Source organism: Vulpes lagopus, chromosome 24 (assembly GCF_018345385.1).
Source record: "Vulpes lagopus strain Blue_001 chromosome 24, ASM1834538v1, whole genome shotgun sequence".
Taxonomy (NCBI): Eukaryota; Metazoa; Chordata; class Mammalia; order Carnivora; family Canidae; genus Vulpes; species Vulpes lagopus.
Genome location: NC_054847.1, coordinates 40589390 through 40612096, shown reverse-complemented (window position 1 = coordinate 40612096; position 22707 = coordinate 40589390). Strand labels below are relative to the sequence as shown.

General features: G+C 46.0%; 1 protein-coding gene across 1 annotated transcript in view; it reads left to right on the top strand.

Moving 5' to 3' along the window:
• Nucleotides 1-1353: 1353 nt before the first annotated feature.
• The window catches only part of FECH (ferrochelatase), a 36930-nt gene continuing 15576 nt past the window's right edge, over nucleotides 1354-22707 (top strand). The window contains exons 1-5 of the mRNA XM_041739711.1: nucleotides 1354-1547; nucleotides 7771-7897; nucleotides 13623-13742; nucleotides 15101-15249; nucleotides 22070-22204. Of these exons, the coding sequence (XP_041595645.1) occupies nucleotides 1502-1547; nucleotides 7771-7897; nucleotides 13623-13742; nucleotides 15101-15249; nucleotides 22070-22204 (577 nt within the window). The 5' untranslated portion in view covers nucleotides 1354-1501. The remainder of the gene's footprint in view (nucleotides 1548-7770; nucleotides 7898-13622; nucleotides 13743-15100; nucleotides 15250-22069; nucleotides 22205-22707) is intronic.

Here is a 22707-nt window from a genome sequence, read left to right as displayed (position 1 = left end):
TAATGCTCATCATCATCCAAAATAATACATATTCTGATTATTTTGTCTACCCCCATGTAGGCCCCTTGCCTGCTTTGTCCACCACCATCTTTCCAGGGCACAGAGTAGGTGGTCAATACTTGCTCAATGGATGAATAATGCCTGAGACCTTCCTGTTCCAAGGTTGGTCTTGTACTCCAAGATGCACAGAGCAAGGGGCAGGGTGGGCAGGTGGAGGTGTGGGAATGCAGGGATGGCTAGAAATGAGGTGCCCATTGCCCTCCGGGATTGGGGCCAGAGGGCTACCTTGCAACGGGGCGCAGATAGACCTGCAAAATTCACCACGCCATCCCTCCTAGAAACGCATTTGCCAGACAGGCCTTCACTTTTCCTTAAGTTTCCTTCTTCTCATTTTAGCAGTGTAATGTTTGCTTCCTGGTCCCACCTTGTCAAACTGTGCCATAGAGAGAGGTTTACAGAGCAATTGAAGAATATGAAAAAAAAAAAAAAAAGAAGAATATGTCATTCGTGACTGCCTCCTATAAAACAGTTCCTTTTCCTATTCGGAAAGCCGAGCATACAAAACTGGGTCGGCACAGTTTTTTTTTTTTTAAAGATTTATTTATTTATTTTATTTATGAATGATAGACATAGAGAGAGAGAGAGGCAGAGACACAGGAGGAGGGAGAAGCAGGCTCCATGCAGGGAGCCCGACGTGGGACTCGATCCCGGGGCTCCAGGATCACACCTTGTGCCAAAGGCAGGCGCTAAACCGCTGAGCCACCCAGGGATCCGCCTGGCAGTTTGTAACGACGCAAAAGCAAACGGGAGAACTGAGGCAAAAGCATGCTCGTAAGCTCAGTAAGAGTGGTGAAAAAACGTCCGGCAAGTCCTTTGCGGAGTGGTGGCTGCGGTGCCTGCCTTGGCTAGGTTGGGAGATGCAGCCGCGGCCTTGGTCCCTCCCCCCCGGGGCGCGCTCCTGCGGGGCGTGTCTTTCTCTGGTCCCGCCCCCGAGGCCAAGGCCCCGCCCCGAGCCCAGGCCCCGCCCCCGAGGCCAAGGCCCCCGCCCCCGGGCCTAGGGCTCTGACCCCGAGGCCAAGGCCCCGCCCCGAGCCCAGGCCCCGCCCCCGAGGCCAAGGCCCCGCCCCCGAGCCTAGGTCTCCGTCCCCGAGGCCAAGGCCCCGCCCCCGAGCCTAGGTCTCCGTCCCCGAGGCCAAGGCCCCGCCCCCGAGCCCAGGCCCCGCCCCCGAGCCCAAGGCCCCGCCCCCGAGCCTAGGGCTCAGACCCGGAGGCCAAGGCCCCGCTTCGAGCCCAGGCCCCGCCCCCCGCCCCCCGGCCCCGCCCCCGCGGCCGGCGAATGAGCAGGCGCGCGGCGCGGGCTCCGGGGGCGGCGACGCGAGGCCCGGCGGCGGCGGGTGGCGGTGCCAGCAGCTCGCGGCGTTGGCGGCCGACCCCGGTCGCGCGGCGGCGGGAGGAGCCCCGGGCCGAGGCCGCCCCGGGAGTGCTGTCAGGCGGCACCAACATGGCTGCGGGCCTGCGAGCTGCGGGCGCCTGGCTCCGCGAGCGGCGTAAGTGAGGCGGTGGCGGCCGCGGCCGCGCCCGCGGGGATCCCTGGACGAGGTGGCGCAGCGGGCAGCCCGTGCCCCCGCCGCCCCCGCGGTCCCCCCCGCCGCCCCCCCGGCCCCCCGGCCCCCCGGCCCCCCGCCCCGCCGCGGCCTGGGGCTTCCGGGAGCGCCTCCGCGCGGCGGGGCAGGGGCGGGAGAGGGGCCGCGCGGGTCCCCGGGGCGCTCGGGGCGGCGGGGCCGCGGGGCGGCGGGGCCTGGGCCGTGCCCGAGTTCCTCAGCGCTGAGTCTTCCCCGCAGAGCCCGCGGGGTCGTCGGCGCCGCCGGGAGCGTGGCGGGAGGGCAGGGGGGTCAGCAGGGGTGTCAGCACCCCCCGCCGAGGTCCGCAGCCCGGGCGCCCGGGCCCCGCCCACCTCGGCCCTCGGCCCTCGGCCCTCGGCCCTCGGCTGCCGCTGCCCGGCGGTCTGCGCGGCGTCTTAGGGATTTTCGGAGAAGAAGGAAGATTCAGTGGCCACCCGCGGGCTGGTTTGTCTCATTGATTGATGCACTGGATACCCAACAGGCCTGCTTGCTTGCTTTATTTAAAAGATCTTATTTATTTATTCATATAGACACAGAGAGAGGCAGAGACACGGGCAGAGGGAGACGCAGGCTCCACGCAGGGAGCCCGACGCGGGACTCGATCCCGGGTCCCCAGCATCACACCCTGGACTGAAGGCGGCGCCAAACCGCTGAGCCACCGGGCTGCCCTCTTTTATTTATTTGAGACAGAGAGAGAGAGAGAGAGAGAGAGAGAGAGAGAAAGGGAGAAGCCGCCTCCCTGCTGGGCAAGGGAGCCCCCCGCCCTCCGCCCTCCCCCACCCAGCGCGATCCCGCCCTGAGATCAGGACCTGAGTCACCCACGTGCCCCACCCAACCCGTGTCTGGTGCACATTTTGAGTGTAGGGTGTGCCCAGGATGAGCCCAGGAGAGTTTGGGGGAGAAATAACCTAGTTGAGGGCGGCCTGGGTGGCTCAGTTAGTTGAGCGTCTGCCCTGGCTGGGGTCGTTATCCCAGGGCTCTGGGGTCGAGCCCCCCATTGGGGGGAATCTGCTTCTCCCTCTCCCTCTCCCTCTGCCTGCCGCTCTCCCTGCTTATGCTCTCTCTCTGTCAAATAAATAATTGAAATCTTAAAAAAAAAAAAAAAAAAAAAGAAATACCTGGTTGGGACACTAACTCTGCAGCATTTTTAACTGTGATCCCTTGAACAAGGCACTCACCTGCTTTGAGCTTTGGTAAAGGTAAAAGGAGAAAGGTTAATACTTCACAGGCTTGCCATGAAGGTTAGCTGGATACAGGTAAAGCACAGTGCCTGTCATCGAGGAGAAATATTGAGACCCTCAAAGTGTTTATTTTTATTATGTAGAAAGCTGGGGCATACCTAGATGCTTAATTAATGCATCTGAATGGTGATGGGACACAGATTTGGCTTTTTTTTTTTTTTTTTAAGATTTTATATATTCATGAGAGACCCAGAGAGAGGGGCAGAGACACAGGCAGAGGGAGAAGCAGGCTCCATGCAGGGAGCCTGATGTAGGACTCGATCCCAGGACCCTGGGATCACAGCATAACCCGAAGGCAGACGCTCTACCACTGAGCCACCCAGGCATCCCTAAGTGGGCAACTTCTTATTTTTCTAAGAAGTTCTTATTTTTCTGCCTAATTCATTATTTTGGCACCTACTGAGAGAATCTGCTTTGAATTTCCATGTCTTATTGCAGGTGCCTATGGTTTTATTTTATTTATTATTATTTTATTTATTACAAAGGTGCCTTTGTGAGGAAAATAATAAGGACCCAGTTTATTTTTTTATTTTTTATTTTTTTTAAAGATTTATTTTTATTTTTTATTTTTTTAAAGTTTATTTATTTATTTATTTATTTATTCATTCATTCATTCATTCATTCATTCATTCATTCACAAGAGACAGAGAGGCAGAGACACAGGCAGAGGGAGAAGCAGGCTCCATGCAGGAAGCCTGATGTGGGACTCGATCCCAGGTCTCCGGTTTCACACCCTGAGCTGATGGCAGACGCTCAACCACTGAGCCACCAGGCATCCCAGGACCCAGTTTATACCGCGGGTCAGATTACTAAGGGTTTTGGAAGCTAGAGGCATTATCTTCTAAGAAGACAAAGTGCCGTGCCAATAATGGGGCTGAAAGATGAATTGAATTAGTGTTTTCTTTCTTTGGCCTTTTCTTTCTGTGGCAAAGTCTGACAGGTTCTATATTTGAGGTCATAGAACAATTTGAGAAACTTTAAAAGATTTGTTGTCCAGGTTATAAATAAGTAAGCGGAAGGATTCAGAAACCATAGCAAAAGTGGCTTTGAAGTCCAGTTGAATTATGGACTCTGATTTTAAGATGTGGTTATAATACTCTAATCATCTTGTTGGGAAGAAGGAATTAACATCTGGGTTAAGAAAAATTGAGTAGTAGTTTTGGAAATGAATTCTGAGAGTAAAAGTGCAAAGTTTTACACTATATTTTTAGCATATTACAGAATCAATAAGAAGCTCCTTGGGGTGGGCCCCATACTATGTATGCTACATATTTTTTTAAATTAGAAAATTGGTAGATCAATGAATTGTTTTTTCTTTTTGCCTTTTCTTTCCAAATCTTCTACACTAAGCATATATCTCTTTCATAATTAGAAAAAAATTTCTGGAATAATAAAGAAGAGTATCCGTGTTTTAAATTAAGGACAATAGAACATCTTCGTGCCATGCCAGGAAATAATTATTTTTTTCAAGCCTCCTCTCTACAAGCGTTTACTAATAGTCACACTGTAGGATTTTATTTCTGTTAATTTAGAAAATGGTACGTATTTTTATAAGTACCTTTTGAAATAAGCCTCAGCTCTTATGTGATAGAAAAGGGCTCTGTTATGTATTTAAGTACTAGTGTGCCTTGCCTTATACCCTCCCTGCCTCACTTCTAAGCATCCAAAATATTAAATGATTTGATTTTAGAGAAACAGTTGTTACCCATGCACTTAAGTTACAGATATACTTTTGAATGCTTTACCTTTTGAGTTTGTCCAGGAGTTACAAAGTTTTGCTTTCTTTACATTCTCTTCTGCATTCTCCTCATTTTACCGCCTTTGTGGTTTGTAGGCCTTCCAAAGGTAGGCTAGAAGTTCATTTCATAGTTAGGACTAGAGTACCTGGTCTTGGGTCATAGGTGGGCAAGTCCCTGCTATTGAGTGTTCTTATGTCTTGTTTAACCACATGCAGTGTGCCAGGCATTGTTCTTGGGGCTGGACATAGATTTAAACATTTTTCCTAATCTTTACGACAGCCCTTAGGGTTGGCCTTGTCACCATTTTACAGATGAGAAAAGTGAGGCTTGGAGTAGTTCTTTGAGTTGCCCATGTATAGCCTGTTTGGTTGTATCCAGGATCTCCACTCGATCTCTCTGGCTCTGGAACATGTACACTCTATGCCACACAGTGCTGTGTGTGCCTTTGGATTTCTTCTCTCTCTCTCTTTTTTTTTAAAGGTTTTATTTATTTATTCATAAGAGACACAGAGAGAGAGACACAGGCAGAGGGAGAAGCAGGCTCCCTGCGGGGAGCCCAATGTGGGACCCCATCCTGGGACTTCGGGATCACGCCCTGAGCTGAAGGCAGATACCCAACCGCTGAGCCACCCAGGTGTCCCTCTTTTTTTTTTTCTTCTTTAAATATTTTATTTATTTATTTGAGAGAGAGACAGAGAGCATGAGCTGGGGGAGAGGCAGAGGGAGAAGCAGACTCCAGCTGAGTGAGAAGCCCAGGATCCTGACATCAACACCTGAGCCAAAGTCAGATGCTTAATCAACTGAGCCACCCAAAGGCCCCTACCTTTGGATTTCTCTTAAGCTGTGAGCAGAGTATATTCAAGAGCCTCAGTTGGCCCTCTGAATAAGTACTTTAAACTCCTTTAGCTACATGTGTACTAATCGTTTGGTCAGAAACTACTCTTTGTTTCTCTGGGAACTTCAGATCATTAGGGGAGAGGAGTGGTATAGAGAAGTTCTTGAGAGGTGGGTGTGTGAGCCCTAAGTCCTGAGCACAGAGGACCCATTATTAGCAGCGTTGCCCTGAGAATTTGTCCAACCACAGAGGATTTTGTAAGTGTAGGGCATGGCAATAGTTCAGCAACTTGAAAAGTTACCAGCTCCCAGATTGGACTAGGGAATACTAACGTACTAGTTGACGACTCTAGTCAACTCACCCCGATTCCCTTTTACCACTCCCTTTTTGAGAATCACAGGAGGAAATCTTATTACCAGCAGTCAAATCATGTAATGCCCGAATTCTATTCTGATGCCCCATGGAGTCCAGTATAATCTCATTCATATAAGGCATTGCAGACATTTGGGCATGACTGAGAACCTGGTTAAATCCCATGCAGTTCAGAATTGAACTTGTCTAAAATAAGGGGATATGAGTTGGTTTGATACTTCATTTGAGTGGAATTGAACTTCCTTATGTCAATCTTTGCACTTCCACTTTGAGCTAATAAGGACTATTCAGCACAAGTTCACGTAATTGGCTCTGTTGGGAATGTGCACAATATGGATAGTTAGAAATCTAAGGGGCCTGGAGATACCATTCTCCTATATCATGTAGACAGAGTAGGTGAAAAAGAATCGGACCAGGTGTAGTCCCTGTGCTCTAGACACTTACAAATGAAACCACTGCCAGCACTAATCTTATGTGGCAGGTGCTGTGCAGAGTGCATCACTGGTCTTATCTGTTGTGATCATCACATGGATCCTGATAGTGAGGTGTCATCATTTTACTGGGAAACTAAAGCTCAGAGTATAGCCTGGCCCCAGTCACGTTACTAGAGAGTGGCAGAGCTGGATCCAGTCGGATCTGCTGATCCACAGCCCTGGTTCGTTCCCAGGACTCCTCTGAGTCATATGTGGAAGGGGTCTGACCTCGAGCTGGTTTCAAAGCAGCTGGTTTAAGAACGGGGACGGGAGGGCATGTGTACCTTGTGGGGCCCAGCAGGCACCACTGTCCCTCATTGCCATCTTGAGTACCTGCATAAGTTCAGTTTAATTTCACTGAATGTGGTTTAAGGATGACTATTCTTCATGCTGCAGCTAAGGATGGCCACGGACTCCCCAGTTCAGGAGGGTTCTCCAGGCCCACACCTAACTCGGAGGGGCCAGGACAAGATGCACATGGAGAGCCACGTACCATATGTGGGGATAGCAAGCTGACGACCTGTGAGATGTGTTTTATTCTCCACTACTAGCAACTAGACCTTCCTCACCACCTGGCAGGGTGCACTTCAGGGTTCTTACGGAAACGTCACGGCCTGGGGAGGGTTGCCCCTGGCCTGTAGGCTTCCCTGCTTCTCTTTCCACTGCCGGCTCCACCCTGTGTAGTGAAGGGTCTTGCATGTACACCAGAGTGGATGCTCCAGTCTGTGTGTTTAGGCTCTGTTCTTGCCCCTGCAAACAGCTTCTCCTCTGGTCAAGAATTGCTAGTGCTGATGGCACAGTCAGACCTCAGGAGGCTAGATCTAGGAGGGAGGCCTGTGCAGACCCTGGCAGTGGGTATGGGGCTCTGGGGACAGGCAGTTCTGGTGTTCTGGGTCCTGGGAGACCGGTCAGGAATGTGGGTCGTGGACTCCGGGGTCTGTGAATCCTTGGCTGTGCAGACTGCATACTCCATGGGGGGAGCTGCAGCAGGAGGAGGGCCAGATGGGCCCTCTAAAGTAGAGCTCTCACCCTTCGTCAGGGTCCAAGGGCATTGCTGGGGTTCTCAGGACAGGTGCTTTTTGGGAGAAGGCTTATACACAGATGAGGTGTATGCAACTGCCAGTCCCAAGTCAGTGGCTCTCAGCCTGTCCTGCAGGCTTGTCGCCTTTCATATGAGCAGCATGCTGCTGCCAGTAACTTCCAGAAAGGTGCAGTGATTCCCATGAGGGATCTTGTTGAAATCTGCCAAGGCCAAGTGAGGTGTGTTTCTAAAAAGGCTGGTGCGGGTCCTGAGAAATCACCCTAGGGGGCGCCCCCCCCCCCCCAGTCTTAAGTGCTTTTACCCACATGCAGAGAAATGCTGGGAAAAATCACCTGTGCTACAGCATCTCTTTAAATTTGAAATCCAGGACCGATACCCCGAGGACCTCTTCCAAAGAAATTACTTCCCAGCTAGATTTTCATGCTGCTACTTTAATTTTGTCACAGTGATGCATGGCGGCTCAAGGGCCCACCAGCCATGGAGGTGCCAGTCGATCGGAGCCACGGCGGCGGCTGCCACAGAAACAGCCCAACGTGCCAGAAGCCTGAAACCTCAAGTTCAACCGGGGAAGAGGTATGAATCTAATTTTAGGTACTAATAAGAACTTCATTGTTGATGCAAACACAATGAGAGAGTGGATACAAGCTGCCTTAGGAGGAAAGCTGCCCGGGAATGCCAGTAGATAAGGAGTGGGGTGTTATATTCTTGGCTTTCTTTCAATAGCTAGAAGACTACAGATTTCACACACACACACACACACACACACACACACACTCATATACACTCCTAAAATTTTAAAATTTTTTTTGGAAGTTTATACAGATTTAAAAATTTTTTTTAAAAAAACTTTTTTTTTTTTTTTTTCTGGCTTTATTGAGGTGTGATTGACAAATGAAAATCCCACAAGGCTTTTGTTAAAGGACGCATAGCTCAGAACAGTCTGCAGATCATGTAGCAATTTAGTTCTGGAATATGTCATGGAACACAAATTGTACGTTTGCTGGAAATGTACTTAAGAACCTAACATAATTACACCTGTGAAATGTATGTCCTGTATAACTAATCTACCAAGAATTTATGTAGTAAACTCCACCCATTGTTTTTCACTGTTAACACAGTGAACGTAATTAGAAATGACGTAATATGATTTGTGATTTGTTAAAGAAATGAAAACCTGCTTCATTCATACTTTGCCCCTGCTGTTTACTGGTGGATGTCAGCAGGCATGGTGTTGTTGTTGGGTGTCCCCTTCCATAACAGGAGCCCCGGCGCTCCTTAAGTCTTCCTTGGTTCAGAAGCAACACAAGATTCTAAAAGGCGGTCATTTAGATGAGTACACAGCAGTAGCACTCTTTAGCACTAGCAGAGCAGAAGAAGAAAGGTAGCTGTGAACTCTTAACTCCTTGGCCTTTCTTCTAGACCAGAAGTTCCATGGAAGCGATACAGCTATGAAAATAAATAGTCTTATTTCGTGTTTATTATTTTTTTATTGTGTGATCCTGGGTACGTTGATTGAATACTGGGTAAACCGAGGTTTTGGAAGGGATAGAGCCTTAGGGGTGGGGCCACAGATCATCTCTTTTCAACTCTCTGGCCTCCTAAATGATCGAATCTGGTGAGGAAAACAGAAAGCACAGTTGCTGTCTCTGTCCTGCTGACATGGACACACCATTTCCCCCATACCTCCTTGGTCCCTTTTGTCTCACTTCAGCCATGATACAAAATACAAAGTACTTTAAGTACTTAGGGTTTAGCGTGAATATTTGGTATAACCTGAAGAACTGGATGCAGTGTGGCATCCTGGAAGAAACATTATTTCATTACTGTTTTATGCCAGTAGCAGCAGCCTTATAAATAGCCTTAATATTAAAATCATTAAAATTAAATAAAAATCTAAAAAATACATAAATTCCATTAAGTAACTTCACATCACATTTACCCAAAAGAAATGAGTTCATTTTAGGAACTATAGACAGGCAAAAAAAAAATAATAATAAAAAAAAAATCACTGATTGAGAATCTTACCACCTAGTATTTTTGTCTCTATAACTATTGATATTTATTCAGTGTATGTTTACCAAAATGTGACAATCCTGCACATACTGTTTTTATAATTTCTTTTTAAATTTAATAAATATCCACCATGTAAATATAGATGTTCACCATTATTTTAATAGCTTGAGTATTTTATTTAATTTCTTACTTTTTGTTTTTTAAAGATTATATTTATTTGAGACAGATTGCAGAAAGGGTTGGGGAGAAACGGAGAAGCAGACTCCCCACTGAGCAGGGAGCCCGACATGGGGCTCGATCCCAGGACCCTGAGATCATGACCTGAGCCGAAGGCAGATGCTTAACCAACTGGGCCACCCAGGCGCCTCTTAAGAGTATTAAGAGTATTTTATTGGATCATAATTTATCCATTCCCACGTTACACGGCACTTATTTCTGGTGTTGAAATAATAGAAATGATGAATGTTTCTGTGTATCATTCTGGTGCCAGACGTTATGAAGGCCTGTGCTGCTTAGTGCTCAGATGAGAGTGGACGAGACAGTGCACTAACCCTCCACTAGACCAGGGGTCAGCAGGCTTGTCTGCAAAGGGCTCCATAGTGGGCCATTCAGTCTCTTTGCTGCCATTTAACTCTGCTGTTATAATGTGAGAGTGGCCCATAGAGAATCTGTGAAATAATGGGTGGAGCTGCCAATAAAACTTTATTTACCAAAACAGGGTGATTTGACTCACCGGCTGTAGTTTGCCAAACCCTGTCTAGAAGCAGCACAGATCCTCAGGCTGATTACATCTTGGAGGTTTCACGAAGAGGTAGATTTTTTTTCTTTATCTTTATGTATCTTTATGCTGACTCTATACAGTGTAACAGAATGAAGCTGTTTGCTTATTAATTGATGATCTTAAGTTTATGAATAATTAGTAGTTAAAAGGAAAAGCCTCATATTTGGAGAGTCCCAGAATATAAAAATGGCAAAATGTTGAAACCATTTCAAGTGAGAAATTTTAAATATGTTATGCTATTTACACTTCTACATTCAAACAAAGGGAACTTGACATTCAGAGCTTGGTCTCAGGTGGGCTCTATCTGGAGAGGAGGAGAGACAGAGACTGGCTAAAGCTTTACACTTCACATTCTCGAATAGAGGGTGTCAGACTCGGACAGCTAATGCGCCATTCATCATGCACAACACAGTTTTGAATTAAGTGCATGTGTATTTAGGTATTTTCAAATTGTGTGCATCTCTTTCATGTGTAAGATCAGCATGGTTTACAAAACATGGGTTTGCAGGGCAGAGTAACATCCAATTTAAAGCCACTCTTGTTTGGAGCTCAGGTGTCATAGATGAAAAACAGTTCTAAATCTCGTTTGCACATTGATACCCTCTGTGGCTTAGGTAAGTCTCTTAGCTTGGGGTTTCTTAACCAGTAATCTATTAACTGGCAGCAGTCCATGGAAAAATGCGCTTAATTTATTGTGAGTCACAGATTTTGAGGGTGAGAGACAGGATCCCAGAACACTGGTGGTCTAAGTAGAAAGATTAAGGGAGTATTACAATTTTGCAATATAATGAATCTGGAATTTTCAGGTATCAAGAAAAGAAAACTGAATACCAGCTTTTAAATTCATTGCTAGGGCTTTTAGTCAGAGGAAGTGGAAAAGTTGTAGGACAAGGACATATAGTTGCTTGGTTTAGTAAAAGGGAGATTAAACCCCCATCCGTGGTTCTCAGTAGAGGGAGGGGGTATCTTCCCCTCAGACTCCCCAGATGTATTTGGCAATGTCCAGAGACATTTTTGGTTGTCACAACTCAGGGTGAGTTGTGTGCTGTTGCCATCTAGCAAGTAGAGGCCAGGATGCTACTGCAACCCTGCAGTGCACCACACAGCCCTCCACAGCAAAGGATCAGCCAGCCCAAAATTTCAGTAGTGCCGAGGGAGAGAAATGCCGGTCTAAGACAATGATGTGAAAAGGGAACTTGGTTCATCCTTATAATGGGGTCTGCGTTGGAAGCCCTCACTTCACTGGGATGCAACATTCCCTTTACCCCAGGAATTGGTTTTTATTTTGAGAGTTAGGCTGAGAATTCAGATTTCTTCCTCATTCACCTGTACTGTATTTGCTCAAGGAAACAGTTTTTAAGCCTGTATAAATTTGACACACTCTGCTGCCTCACATTATACCAAATGTTGTTAGCGTTTGTTTAAAAATTGCAATTAAAATGTCATTGTGATCGCATTGGCTTTAGATTAGGAACGGTCTTCCAAACAAGAGCCATCTGGGCAGGATCGGCTCAGTCACTGCAGCAGTTGGAGGTGGTCTTGATGTAAGACGGTTAGAAAGTGGGGCCTCTCGGTATTTGTAATGATGGTGTTTTATTTTTTTGTATTTGAGAATCTACTTGAGAGAGAGAGAGCATAAGTTGAGGGGGAAGGGCAGAGGGAGAGGGAGAAGCAGGCTTCCCAGCTGAGCAGGGAGCCCCAATGTGGGACTCGATCCCAAGACCCTGGGATCATGACCTGAACCGAAGGCAGACACTTAACTGGCTGAGCCACCCAGGCGCCCCAATAATGGTGTTTTAAATTGACCTCAGGCTGATTATTTTTCAGCTGCTTCATCAAGAATGAATAAAGAGTACATCCATCCATACATACAGTGGAATATTATTCAGCCATAAAAGGAAAGTAGTACTGATTCATGCTATCACATGGATGAACCTTGGAAATTTTATGCTAAGTGAAAGAAGCCAGACACAAAGGGTCACGTTTGTGATTCTATTTCTACGAATAGCAGATCCATAGACCCAGAAAGCAGATTAGTGGTTGCCAGGAGTGAGCAGAAGGGAGAAAGGGGAATGACTCTAGTGTGTGGGAATGTTCTTTCAGGGCAATGAAGATGCTTAGGAACTAGATAGTTGTCATGGACACATAATTTTGTGCATATGTTAGGAACCACTGAATTGTTTAAAGTAGCAGATTTTATGGCATGTAAATTATATCTAAATTCTTACAAATACAAAAAAAAAAAAAAAAAAAGCATGAATGGAAGAAACACTCCTTGTCCTTTAGTGTGTGCCCCCCCCCCACCTGCCCCGCCACAGACATTTTCACTGCCGTCACAGGGCTGCTGTTCATGGGAGCACACAGGCCTCCAGTTTTCCAGGGTCTCATCTCTGGCTGTGACCTCATCGTTCCAGGCCTCCAGTCTTGAGCTTCTGGTAGGCAAGGAAGCATGAGGGAGGCTCTTGGCCCCACTCTGGCTCTACCTTGCACCCGGAAGGTGTTGAGGAATGGAAGACTCATCTTGGCCTGGCTCTCCTTAGCCTGCAGGCTCCAGAGTCACTCTGGATGTTAGAGGTTTATGGTTTGCGCAGTCCTTTTGTTTATTTAACTTCCCCCAAACTGCTTGTTTTTTTTGTTTTTGTTTTTGTTTTGTTTTGTTTTGTTTTTTTGCTTCTTCTTGCTGGTTCAGTGCTTGATTCTTCAGCCTGGGACCTATCTGAATAAGTTAGAGCAATTTCTTGCAGGAGACCCCTAAGCAGTGGCTCTAGATGGAGGATGGAGAGGTGAGTGCCAAGTGAGAAGTGTACTTTATTATACCAGGAGACACTGAAGAAGGAGTAAAGGCAGGCTCTGGAGAAGGAAGCAGAGTAGTAAGAAATAATTTGTCAGTAAAAATTTAGTTTAATAATTAACTAAAGAGAAGGGAGCAAATGAAAGAATTAGACGCGGGCTAGTATTATACTCTGGAAGTTTAAACTTTGGGAAACCCACGGCTTCTTGGTGTGTGATAGAAAGTATATGTTCTGGATCATGCTAAATAACTAAGCACACTATTTAATTCTCAGAACAACCTTTTGAGATAGTTGGTGGACTCAGTTTTATAGATGAGGAAACCAAAGTTTGGAAACACCGAGTAATTTGTGTATTCATAAGGCATTGACATGAACAGTTGCTCCAGCCTCTGGACAATTATAGATTCACACCTTGGCTCTCAGTCCCTAAAGAAGGAGATCTTTGTTCAGGCCTGACGATTTAATGGAGCCCAGAGAAGACCAGCATCATGGATGGTGCCAGGGGACTGAGGTCAGAGTCAGAGCTGGGACTGTACAGAATCAGAAGCCTGATGCTTTCCCAGATAGGTAGCCCTGTGATGCCAGCAAGCAGCTGTGTAGGTTTGTACCTTTGCTTTGAACAGATTGGATGTGAGTTTGCTAGCTGAACCAAGACTGTAACCTGGAGGAGAAAGAAAGTTACAAATCAACCATTGCTTTTTATTTTCTGTAGGAAGCCGAAAACGGGAATATTAATGCTAAACATGGGAGGTCCTGAAACCGTGGGAGATGTTCACGACTTCCTTCTGAGGCTCTTCTTGGACCGAGACCTCATGACACTTCCTATTCAGGAGTAAGACACGTATAAACACCTGCGCTTATTCCTAACTTGTGCCTCGCATCTTGCCTGAACCTCAGTCCTTTGGTTTCAATAACTAAATGGTTTTAGTGCATATCTGATAGTGGTTAGAGCAGCATTATTATTTTTCATTAGGTATAAGAAGGATGTGATAATGAAAGAATTGTGGGGGAGAGAGAAAGCAAGTTGGGGGGTTTCTTTTTTTGCGGGGGGGGGGGGGTTCTCTTTGAGCCCTTTCCTTCCCAGAGCTCTGGGAAGGCAAATTGCAGTTGCCTTGACACAGCTGAAGTCCCTTTAAAGATTGTTACACATATATTTGTACTTGGCACTCAGCAGCTGATTAATACTCAGGGAAACATTGGTTACGATTCATTTGTACTGTAAATATGGACTGTGGCTCTTTCCTTTTATCCTTCCCTCCCTCCTTCCTTCTCTTCTAAAATAGGTTCTTATAATGAAAAATTTATACATGCTTATGATAAAAAGTGCAGATATCAGAAAAAATGTTCTGTAAAAATCAAGTGTCCCACTTTTTGGGCTCCAGTACTCACCTGGGAGGTTACAGATGTAACCAGAAACAGAGAAATCTGTAATTGTACACATGTATTTCTGGTTGCATTCAGAAATAGTTTCATGCATGTGCAAGCATATATGTATCTTTATCTATAGAGGTGGTATATATGCACATATGTATATACTTCCCTCTCCTTTTCAACACAAATGTGAATATGTACATTATTTAACACTTTGTTGTTGTTTTCTTTTTAAACTTAACAATGTGTCTTGGAGATTATTCCATAGCAGATAAGATAGATCTGGTTTATTATTTTTTTCCCTGACTATATAGAATTGCATTGTCTGGTCAAACCTTAATTTATTTAACCAGTGGCTCACTGGTAGACATATAGATTGTTTACATGTTATAATGAACACTCATGTGGTTTGTGTACATCTCTGCTCACATATGCAAATATATCTGTGATTAATAAGCATTTTCTTAAAGTAAGAGGGATATATGCTTGCTAATTTCTTCTATATCCTAGTTCCTATAGGTGTAGGATCAGGAAGTGTTACAATAGTGACTACTACACCTCTAGGATCTGTGCATGGGTGTTTAGTGTCCTGAATCTTCAGGGTGTGTTGCTAGAATAACATGGGGGGCAGCAGTGGCTTTAGTTTTCTCTCTCTAATCGAGGCCAAAACAGTTAGCTGTTGTCACTCAAAGCTACTGTTTTTAAAGGCTTGATCTTGGTAGGCTTTTCTTACAGTTTTGCTCATCTTTTCTATTGAGTAGTTTCTGAGGTTGCTAAAGTGGAATAAAATCCACTTAACCTACCTGTTAAATGATTTAGCAAGCTGGCACCAATCATCGCCAAACGCCGAACCCCCAAAATTCAGGAGCAGTACCGCAGGATTGGAGGCGGGTCTCCCATCAAGATGTGGACCTCCAAGCAAGGAGAAGGCATGGTGAAGCTGCTGGATGAGTTGTCCCCACACACAGGTACAGTGCTTCTTAATCAGCATCTCTCTTGGCTTGTTCTTTCCTATCTTCCTCTTTCAAGGGAGATAGGAAGTCCCAACACAGATGCAGTTCTGAGTACCCCCCGCCCTTGATCTGTGGGGGTTCCTATATGATGCATGGTCTCTTAACTCTGTTCTTGATGCATTATCCTTTGTCCTTGGCCATGTGGTCTGTTACTTTCTTATGTTACAGATGAAAGAGCTAGAGATTTGGAACATTAGTTTCAAGAGGAAGCTTGAGGTGTGTGTTAAACTGAGCTAAATTATAAAGAAGAGGCCACATACCATGAATAAAAGATGCAGATCACATTGTCCCAGAAAGAAATCTTTGGGAAATGGATTGGGGGTGCTGTTAGTGCCTTTTCTTTCTGTGTGGAAAGCTAATTAGAGAACACAGCAGAATTAGCTAGCTGTCCCGGCAGCCATTGGGTGGTGAACAACTTTCAGCAACTGTTCTCTGCGGTCAGCAATACTGGCTAGTGTGCAGCCATAAAGAGGATCGTGTGCAGCTGGTAACTGTCCTCTGAGAACCTCTAATGCAGAATAATAATGTGGATTATATGCAGAATAATGTGCAGAATTGAGCACTAACTACACGAATGAATTGTAAGTGCTGTATTTAACTGTGTTCAAGACACGTTCAAGATTGCAGGACACACCCTTATTCTTACATGTGCTAAGATAAGAAACTCTGCCAGGTAATTTTAAGACGGTAGACGTGGACCAATATAAGAAATGTTAAACCCAGAAATGTGCATGTGAGGCACATGAAATACATTCATTGCAAATGCATTTTGGGGCTTCAGAGTCAGGAGAGGAGTGTGACACGGCAGGCACCCAGGGCAGTAGCCCCTGCAGGCAGGACCAAAAGCATTTCACTCCTTTCTGAGAAAATACCATTGAGTGTCACCTCAAGCTGTTCTCAGAAGCCACTGTTTCCTGTCTCATACAGGCACAAAGGCTCTGGCTCAGCTCATCTCACTTGGAAAATTGTTCAGTCATGCTTCTGAATATTGGGTTAGCTTCCTGCCTTTGCCTGTGGCTCAAGGACATTTCTTACACAGTTCAGGCACTCGTACCACAATATATCTTGAAAATGTTAGGGGGGGAAACTTGGCCGTGCCCTACTCACACCTGCTTGAGAGAGGACAAACCGTCTAGTCATTCACAGTTTATCATGATAAAAGGTTTAGTGTGAATCAGATCTCCAGTTGCTGTCTTCAGTGAAAAAGGGAGGTGGCAAGATGCCATTTTTTTTCTGTTGACATTGGTATTACAATACCCATCACCATCAATGATCCCAGCAGAGGGCCACCTGGGTGGCTCATTTGGTGAAAAGTCTGCCTTGGGCTCAGGTCATGATCCCAGGGTCCTGGGATCGGGCTCCCTGCCCAGCGGGGAGTCTGCTTCTCCCCCCTGCTCGTGCTCTCTCTTGCTCTCTCTCTCTCAAAAAAATAAATAAAATCTTAAAAAAAAAAAAAAAAGAAAAGAAAAGAAAAAGGATCTCAGCAGAGGTTAGACTTTGAAAAAGGAATACAGATGGAGGGCATCCTTCCCACCTCCCCTCTCTCCATGGTGAGGATGCTGGGTTGTCTGCATCAGACAGGCCAGCTATGGCCTCAGCCTCCTGGGTTGGCCTGGAGAGTCCCATGGAATGAACTAGATTTAAATCCCTTACTATCAACCATTTGATTATTTTAATCTGTGGCCATCTAATACAAAGGAAGTTACATCATCTAGATTCCCTGCTTTGAGGGACCAAAGAATAGTAATATCCATTAAATGTTTTCATAGTCCAAATTAGAAGTGATTTTTTTTTGTTTTTTTTTGGAAGTGATTTTTAAAAAATCAGTTAATAAGCATTCTATCTTATAGAGACTTATGAAAAAACGAAGTCTATTATTCTTCAGTATAACTTTGGGGATAAGTTTAGGGTATCCCCAAAGCACCATCAGCTCAGTGGTTTGCCTGTCTAGTCACTAAATCATTACTATTGATTATTGAGAAGTAGTCTCAATTTAAACAAAATATCAACTTTCCTCCTTTCTCACTCCATTCACTGGCCCATTTGATCCCTCACATACCTATTCTTTCATGCATTAATTCCCACTTCCATCCAGCCAACCACCAGGTATTTATAAGCACTGACCACAGGTCAGGTACAGTATAGTGACGAGGGCTAAGTAGTGAATAAGTCACACCCTTACCTTCATGGATTGGAGTTTCCTGAAGGCAGGCAGTAAATAGTCTTAGGGGCTACATTTAGTTTCTCTGCATCTGGGAAGCTTGTCCTGGGCCTGGTCTTGGGAGGGCTTTGGTACTGATGACCTATCACTGTCCTCTGTGGCCACATTTGGGACTCTCTGAGCAGGCAAATTGAATCATTGCTACCCTGCTTGGTAGATGGCCACCTCTCGGTTTTGGCAGACCTGCTCTGGTGGGTATGGCATGGGTGCTTGATAAAGGCCAAGACTGTCCACTCATTCATTCCTCAGTGGTGCATTGAGTGGCCTGCACTGTTCGATACTGCTTTTCAAAGTCAAAAGACATGGTTTCTACTTACGAGAAGCTTCCAGTCCAGTGGGACCTGCTTTTGCAGCCTAGTCTGCTTATGGGGCAGAAAGGAAATCTTTTAAGACTTACTGGAGAGATGCTATACAAAATGAGTATGAGGACCAGTGATCACACAGAATGCCGATGGAGGAAAAATAAAATAGCCTCAAGGTTTGGAAAGTGTTTTGGGGGAGCTTTGTGCTGCAAACCAAGATTTTCAGGTGTGGCTCTGTGGCTCTGCCAGGGGCTCGTCCCATTACCTAGAAAAAGGTTCCTTGTCCTCCTGCTAGTTAACGCTTCACAGAATGGGCCTGAAGCCCAGCCTTGAAGATCCAGGTGCCACACCCTCTTCGTGTGGCTTTTTCTTCCTGCTTTCTCAGTCCCTCCCTCCATTCTTTTCTTTATCCTTCTTCCCTTCTCATACTTTCACCCCAAACCATAAAGTGTACTTTTAGACTATTTGTCTATTTCTTTTGGGAAAAAGTTCCCTTTAGGCAGAAGAGTATGATGATTACAAACAGAAATGTTCCAAACTCTCATTTTGTAGGGACGTAGTTGTTGCTTAGTAGCTCATATAGAAATTTCAGCTTGCACTGGCTTTGTGTAGAATCGACTATTAACTTGTCTGGTCAGTTTTACGAGGGAATATACCTTGGAATTGGTTTCATATGGCCACACCCCATTACAGGAATTGAGGGAATACAGAAGGAAATGGATGAGTCATTTCATGAAAGTCTCAATCTAAAATGCATTTAAAAAATGATTGTTTAATTATGTTGACCAACAGCTTTTCAGGAAGCTGTAAGTGCGTGCCACTCCATCGAGTAACTCAGTTGTTCTTTATAGGAGGCAGAGTGGGGAGGACCTGGGCTCTGTTCAGATGGAGCTGGTCTCCCCAGTCCTGGTTGTAGGACTTCAGGCAGATGAGTTACTACACTAAGCCTCATCTTGAAAATGGGGGTGATAACAGAACCCCACTTCTAGGATCATTGTGAATAATACAGAAGATAATCACAAAAAGCATCAGCCTGGTGCATGGTACATGATAAAAATTCAGTAAATGTTAGAGTTTATTATTACTCACCGTTGGCCTAGGGCTCACGATGTGATGCACCTCAAAAAGCATATGCTATATACTTCACACCTTTCCCTCAGAGTCATGTACAAATCAGACATTTGAGCTGTCATACAAGCTAAATGAATGAGCTAGCAACTCATGAAGTTTCTCTGCGCAAAAATCCAACTCTGAGTTCTTTTTTTCTTCTTTTCCTGGTTGCCACTGAAGACTCTTGGCTGGGCTGCGGGGGCTGCAAGGGTAGACTAGGCGAGGCTGCGACTTGTGTGTTTTGCTGTCCTCCCGGCAGAGGTGCTGCCTGCCGGCTGTGGTATGGGTTAACATCAGCACGCTCCTGCCGGTGACAGCCACCTGCGGTGTGACACCCCAACCCTACAGGACGGGGACGGTGAGCGGCCTCCAGGGAAACGTTTGCGAGGCCGGATCGGAGACCGGAGACCGAGCACTTCGCCATTCTCCTGCAGTCTGTTTATGCGGGCCACCTTTAATCAAACAGTTTACCAAGTCTTATCTGTTCCTTCCAGAGTGTTTTACCCTCCCTCACTTCAAAGTGAGGTCACCACCCAGCCTTTATCTGCAGGGGCAGCCACTCTACCTCTCTTGTCTGCAGTGTTTGAGGAACTCCCAGGCCCCAGGCATTTAGGCTGCAACTTTTCAAAGGTGAAAAGAAAATGCCAGAAGCTGGTTGGCTTGCAGCTTTGGAGGACCTTCCCATAGCCATCTAGTGGAAGAATTGTCTCAGAATAGATTAGAAGAGAAATTCCTCTTCAGCCTGGGTCCCCTGGAGCTCCTGAGGCAGGGACTTGGTAGTATGACAATTGACAGTTTTCAGATGACCCTCGAAATCTTCAGTCGGTCAATCGTTTGGAATTTGCTTACTGCATCATGCCCTTTGGTCCACTTTAACTGCAGTTCATCATTTTACGCAGAAGAATGTAAAATTGATGGTCGAGGAGGAACAGAGTGCTGAAAATGACTTCCCACGTGCCTCTTCCTTACTCTTTTCGGGGTCCCCAACTAGAGAGTATCAGAGCAGCCCATCCTTCCCACACACACGCTCCTCTGTCCTTGCCCTGGTCCGCACCCGTCCTTGGGAATATGTGCGCTGACTGCCCATCCCCTATGTCCCGTCCCTGAAGAACGTTCCATACAGATGTACAACCGGTAAACACGTCACCTTTTCCTTCCCTTCCACCGAAATGTTTCTCATGGCTGTCTTGTGTCTGTACTTAGTGGCAGCCCCTGCTAAGGCCCCAGCAGCTGCATCATCTTGGTTCTGCTCTGACTTATTGATGTAGCGGGTTCTCAACGTCATTCATCCCTGAGTGGGAGTCAGGCTTCTCCTACGAAATGACAGGAAACTTTCAGTTTTATGATTTTAGAAATGCTTAAGAAGTTGTGTTGTGGTGCATGCTTTTAAGATCCAGGACAAACAGGTGAAGGACAAAGGAGGGATAGGAGAAGAGGTGTGTAGGGAACACACGGGGAGAGAAGACAAGGGCATACGCCGACTTGGGTTGTTACTTCCGATCTGAAGTGGTGCTTCCAATTCAATTCAAGCGTGCTTGCTTGCTTTCTCTCTTTCCTTTTTATAAACATTTTATTTCGATCCTGGAGACCCGGGATCGAATCCCACGTCAGGCTCCTGGTGCATGGAGCCTGCTTCTTCCTCTGCCTGTGTCTCTGCCTCTCTCTCTCTCTCTGTGACTATAATAAATAAATTAAAAAAAAATTAAAAAAAAAAAAGATCGTGGGATCCCTGGGTGGCGCAGTGGTTTGGCGCCTGCCTTTGGCCCAGGGCGCGATCCTGGAGACCCGGGATCGAATCCCACGTCAGGCTCCCGGTGCATGGAGCCTGCTTCTCCCTCTGCCTGTGTCTCTGCCTCTCTCTCTCTCTCTGTGACTATAATAAATAAATAAAAAAAAATTAAAAATAATAAACATTTTATTTATTTATTCATGAGAGATTCACAGAGAGAGGCAGAGACACAGGAAGAGGGAGAAGCAGGGAGCCTGATGTGGGACTCGATCCCAGCACCCTGGATCACGCCCTGAGCCAAAGGCAGATGCACAACCACTGAGCCACCCAGGTGTCCTTCAAGCTTATTGGGTTTCTTTCATCTATTAAATGAGGAGAATCATTTCAGTCGATGGTTATCGATGGATAACCATCGATGGTTGTTGAGTATCCCAGAGCTTATGCTGGTGACTTGGGGTCTGAGGGAACAGGAGGGAACCCCGGTAGTTGGGGGGCCAGGAGGGGGCATGGGCTGAGGAGTGGTGAGACCCACGTGACATTTCAGCTCAACTGTCTGCTAGGTGTGACTTTGGGCAGGTTCATTAGCCTTTGAGGGTTTCAGTTTCTTTACTTGAAAAATGGGATTTATTTTTTTTTAAGATTTTATTTATTTCTTTGAAAGAGAGAGAACAAGCAGGGAGGAGGGGCAGAAGGAGAGAGAGAGAGAGTGAGAAGACTCCCTGATGGGCAGCCCCAGTGGCTCAGCAGTTTAGCGCCGCCTTCAGCTTAGGGCATGATCCTGGGGACCCAAAATCAAGTCCCACGTCGGGCTCCCTGTATGGAGCCTGCTTCTCCCTCTGCCTCTCTCTCTCTCTCTGTGTGTCTCATGAATCAATAAATAAAATCTTAAAAAAAAAAAAAAAGACTCCCTGATGAGCGGGGAGCTGAATGTGGGACTCGATCCCAGAACCCTGGGATCATGACCTGAGCAAACCACCCAGGTGCTCCAAAATGGGAACGAAAGAAGAAATACAAGCAAAGTGTCCACTGTGGTATCTGGTACGTTAGAGGAGGTTGCACTTCAAGAATAATTGCTAGTTCTTTCCTTCCTTCCTTTGAGTCTCTCTTATCTCAGCCAAGGGCAGAGAATACGGAACAGAAGTTTAAGTTTTAAAAACCACTGTGCTTAGCAAATGTGTGTGTGTGGGTGGGGGGAGGATTGTGGGGGGAGGTCGATCTCGGAAAATAGTGGTTAAATGTCCATGCACTGACTGGATAAGATCCGAGGAATATTCTAAACTTAACCCACATTATCAGCCTCACAGGAAATTGGGTTAACTGTTCTTTGTTCTCAGCTTTGCCTTATGTTTGGTGACTCTGAGAGATCTATATAAAGATTAATACTTTCTCCTTTCCACACATGCTTCCTAATAGCCCCTCACAAATACTATATCGGATTCCGGTACGTCCATCCTTTAACAGAAGAAGCGATTGAAGACATGGAGAGAGATGGGATCGAAAGGGCCATCGCTTTCACGCAGTATCCGCAGTACAGCTGCTCCACCACAGGTGAGGCTTCACCTTGACAGTGGGGGTGAGGGTGGGAGGAATGCCTGGCCCCGGCCGCAGTCACCAGGGAACCTGAGTGTGGAAGGACAGGATAAATCATCTTCAATTTGAATGGCAAATCCAGCCTCGCTGCTTTAAACATGAGGGTTCAGGTCAGTCTATTTGTAATCTCATGGTTCATCTGTCCCTTGAGTTATGGGCCAGTCGGCCACAAATTACAAATGGTGGGTGGAAGGTGGTTGTCGCTAGTGCTCGGTACCTTAATGTAGTTGTGTGATGGATCCGTGATGAACCTGAAGCCTCGTCCTATGTTTGCGTAATAAACCTTATTTTTATGGCAACCGTAACATTCTTAGTAATGTAGCAAAGGTGATAGCTGTTTCCGCTTGGAAAGCAGAGGTGCCCAGGTAGCATGAGAAGTATTGGTATGTTTTTTTGTGATGCTTCATTTATGGGCTGGCTTACTGGTTAAACCAAAAGTCAGCTGGAGGTTCCCTTTGTAA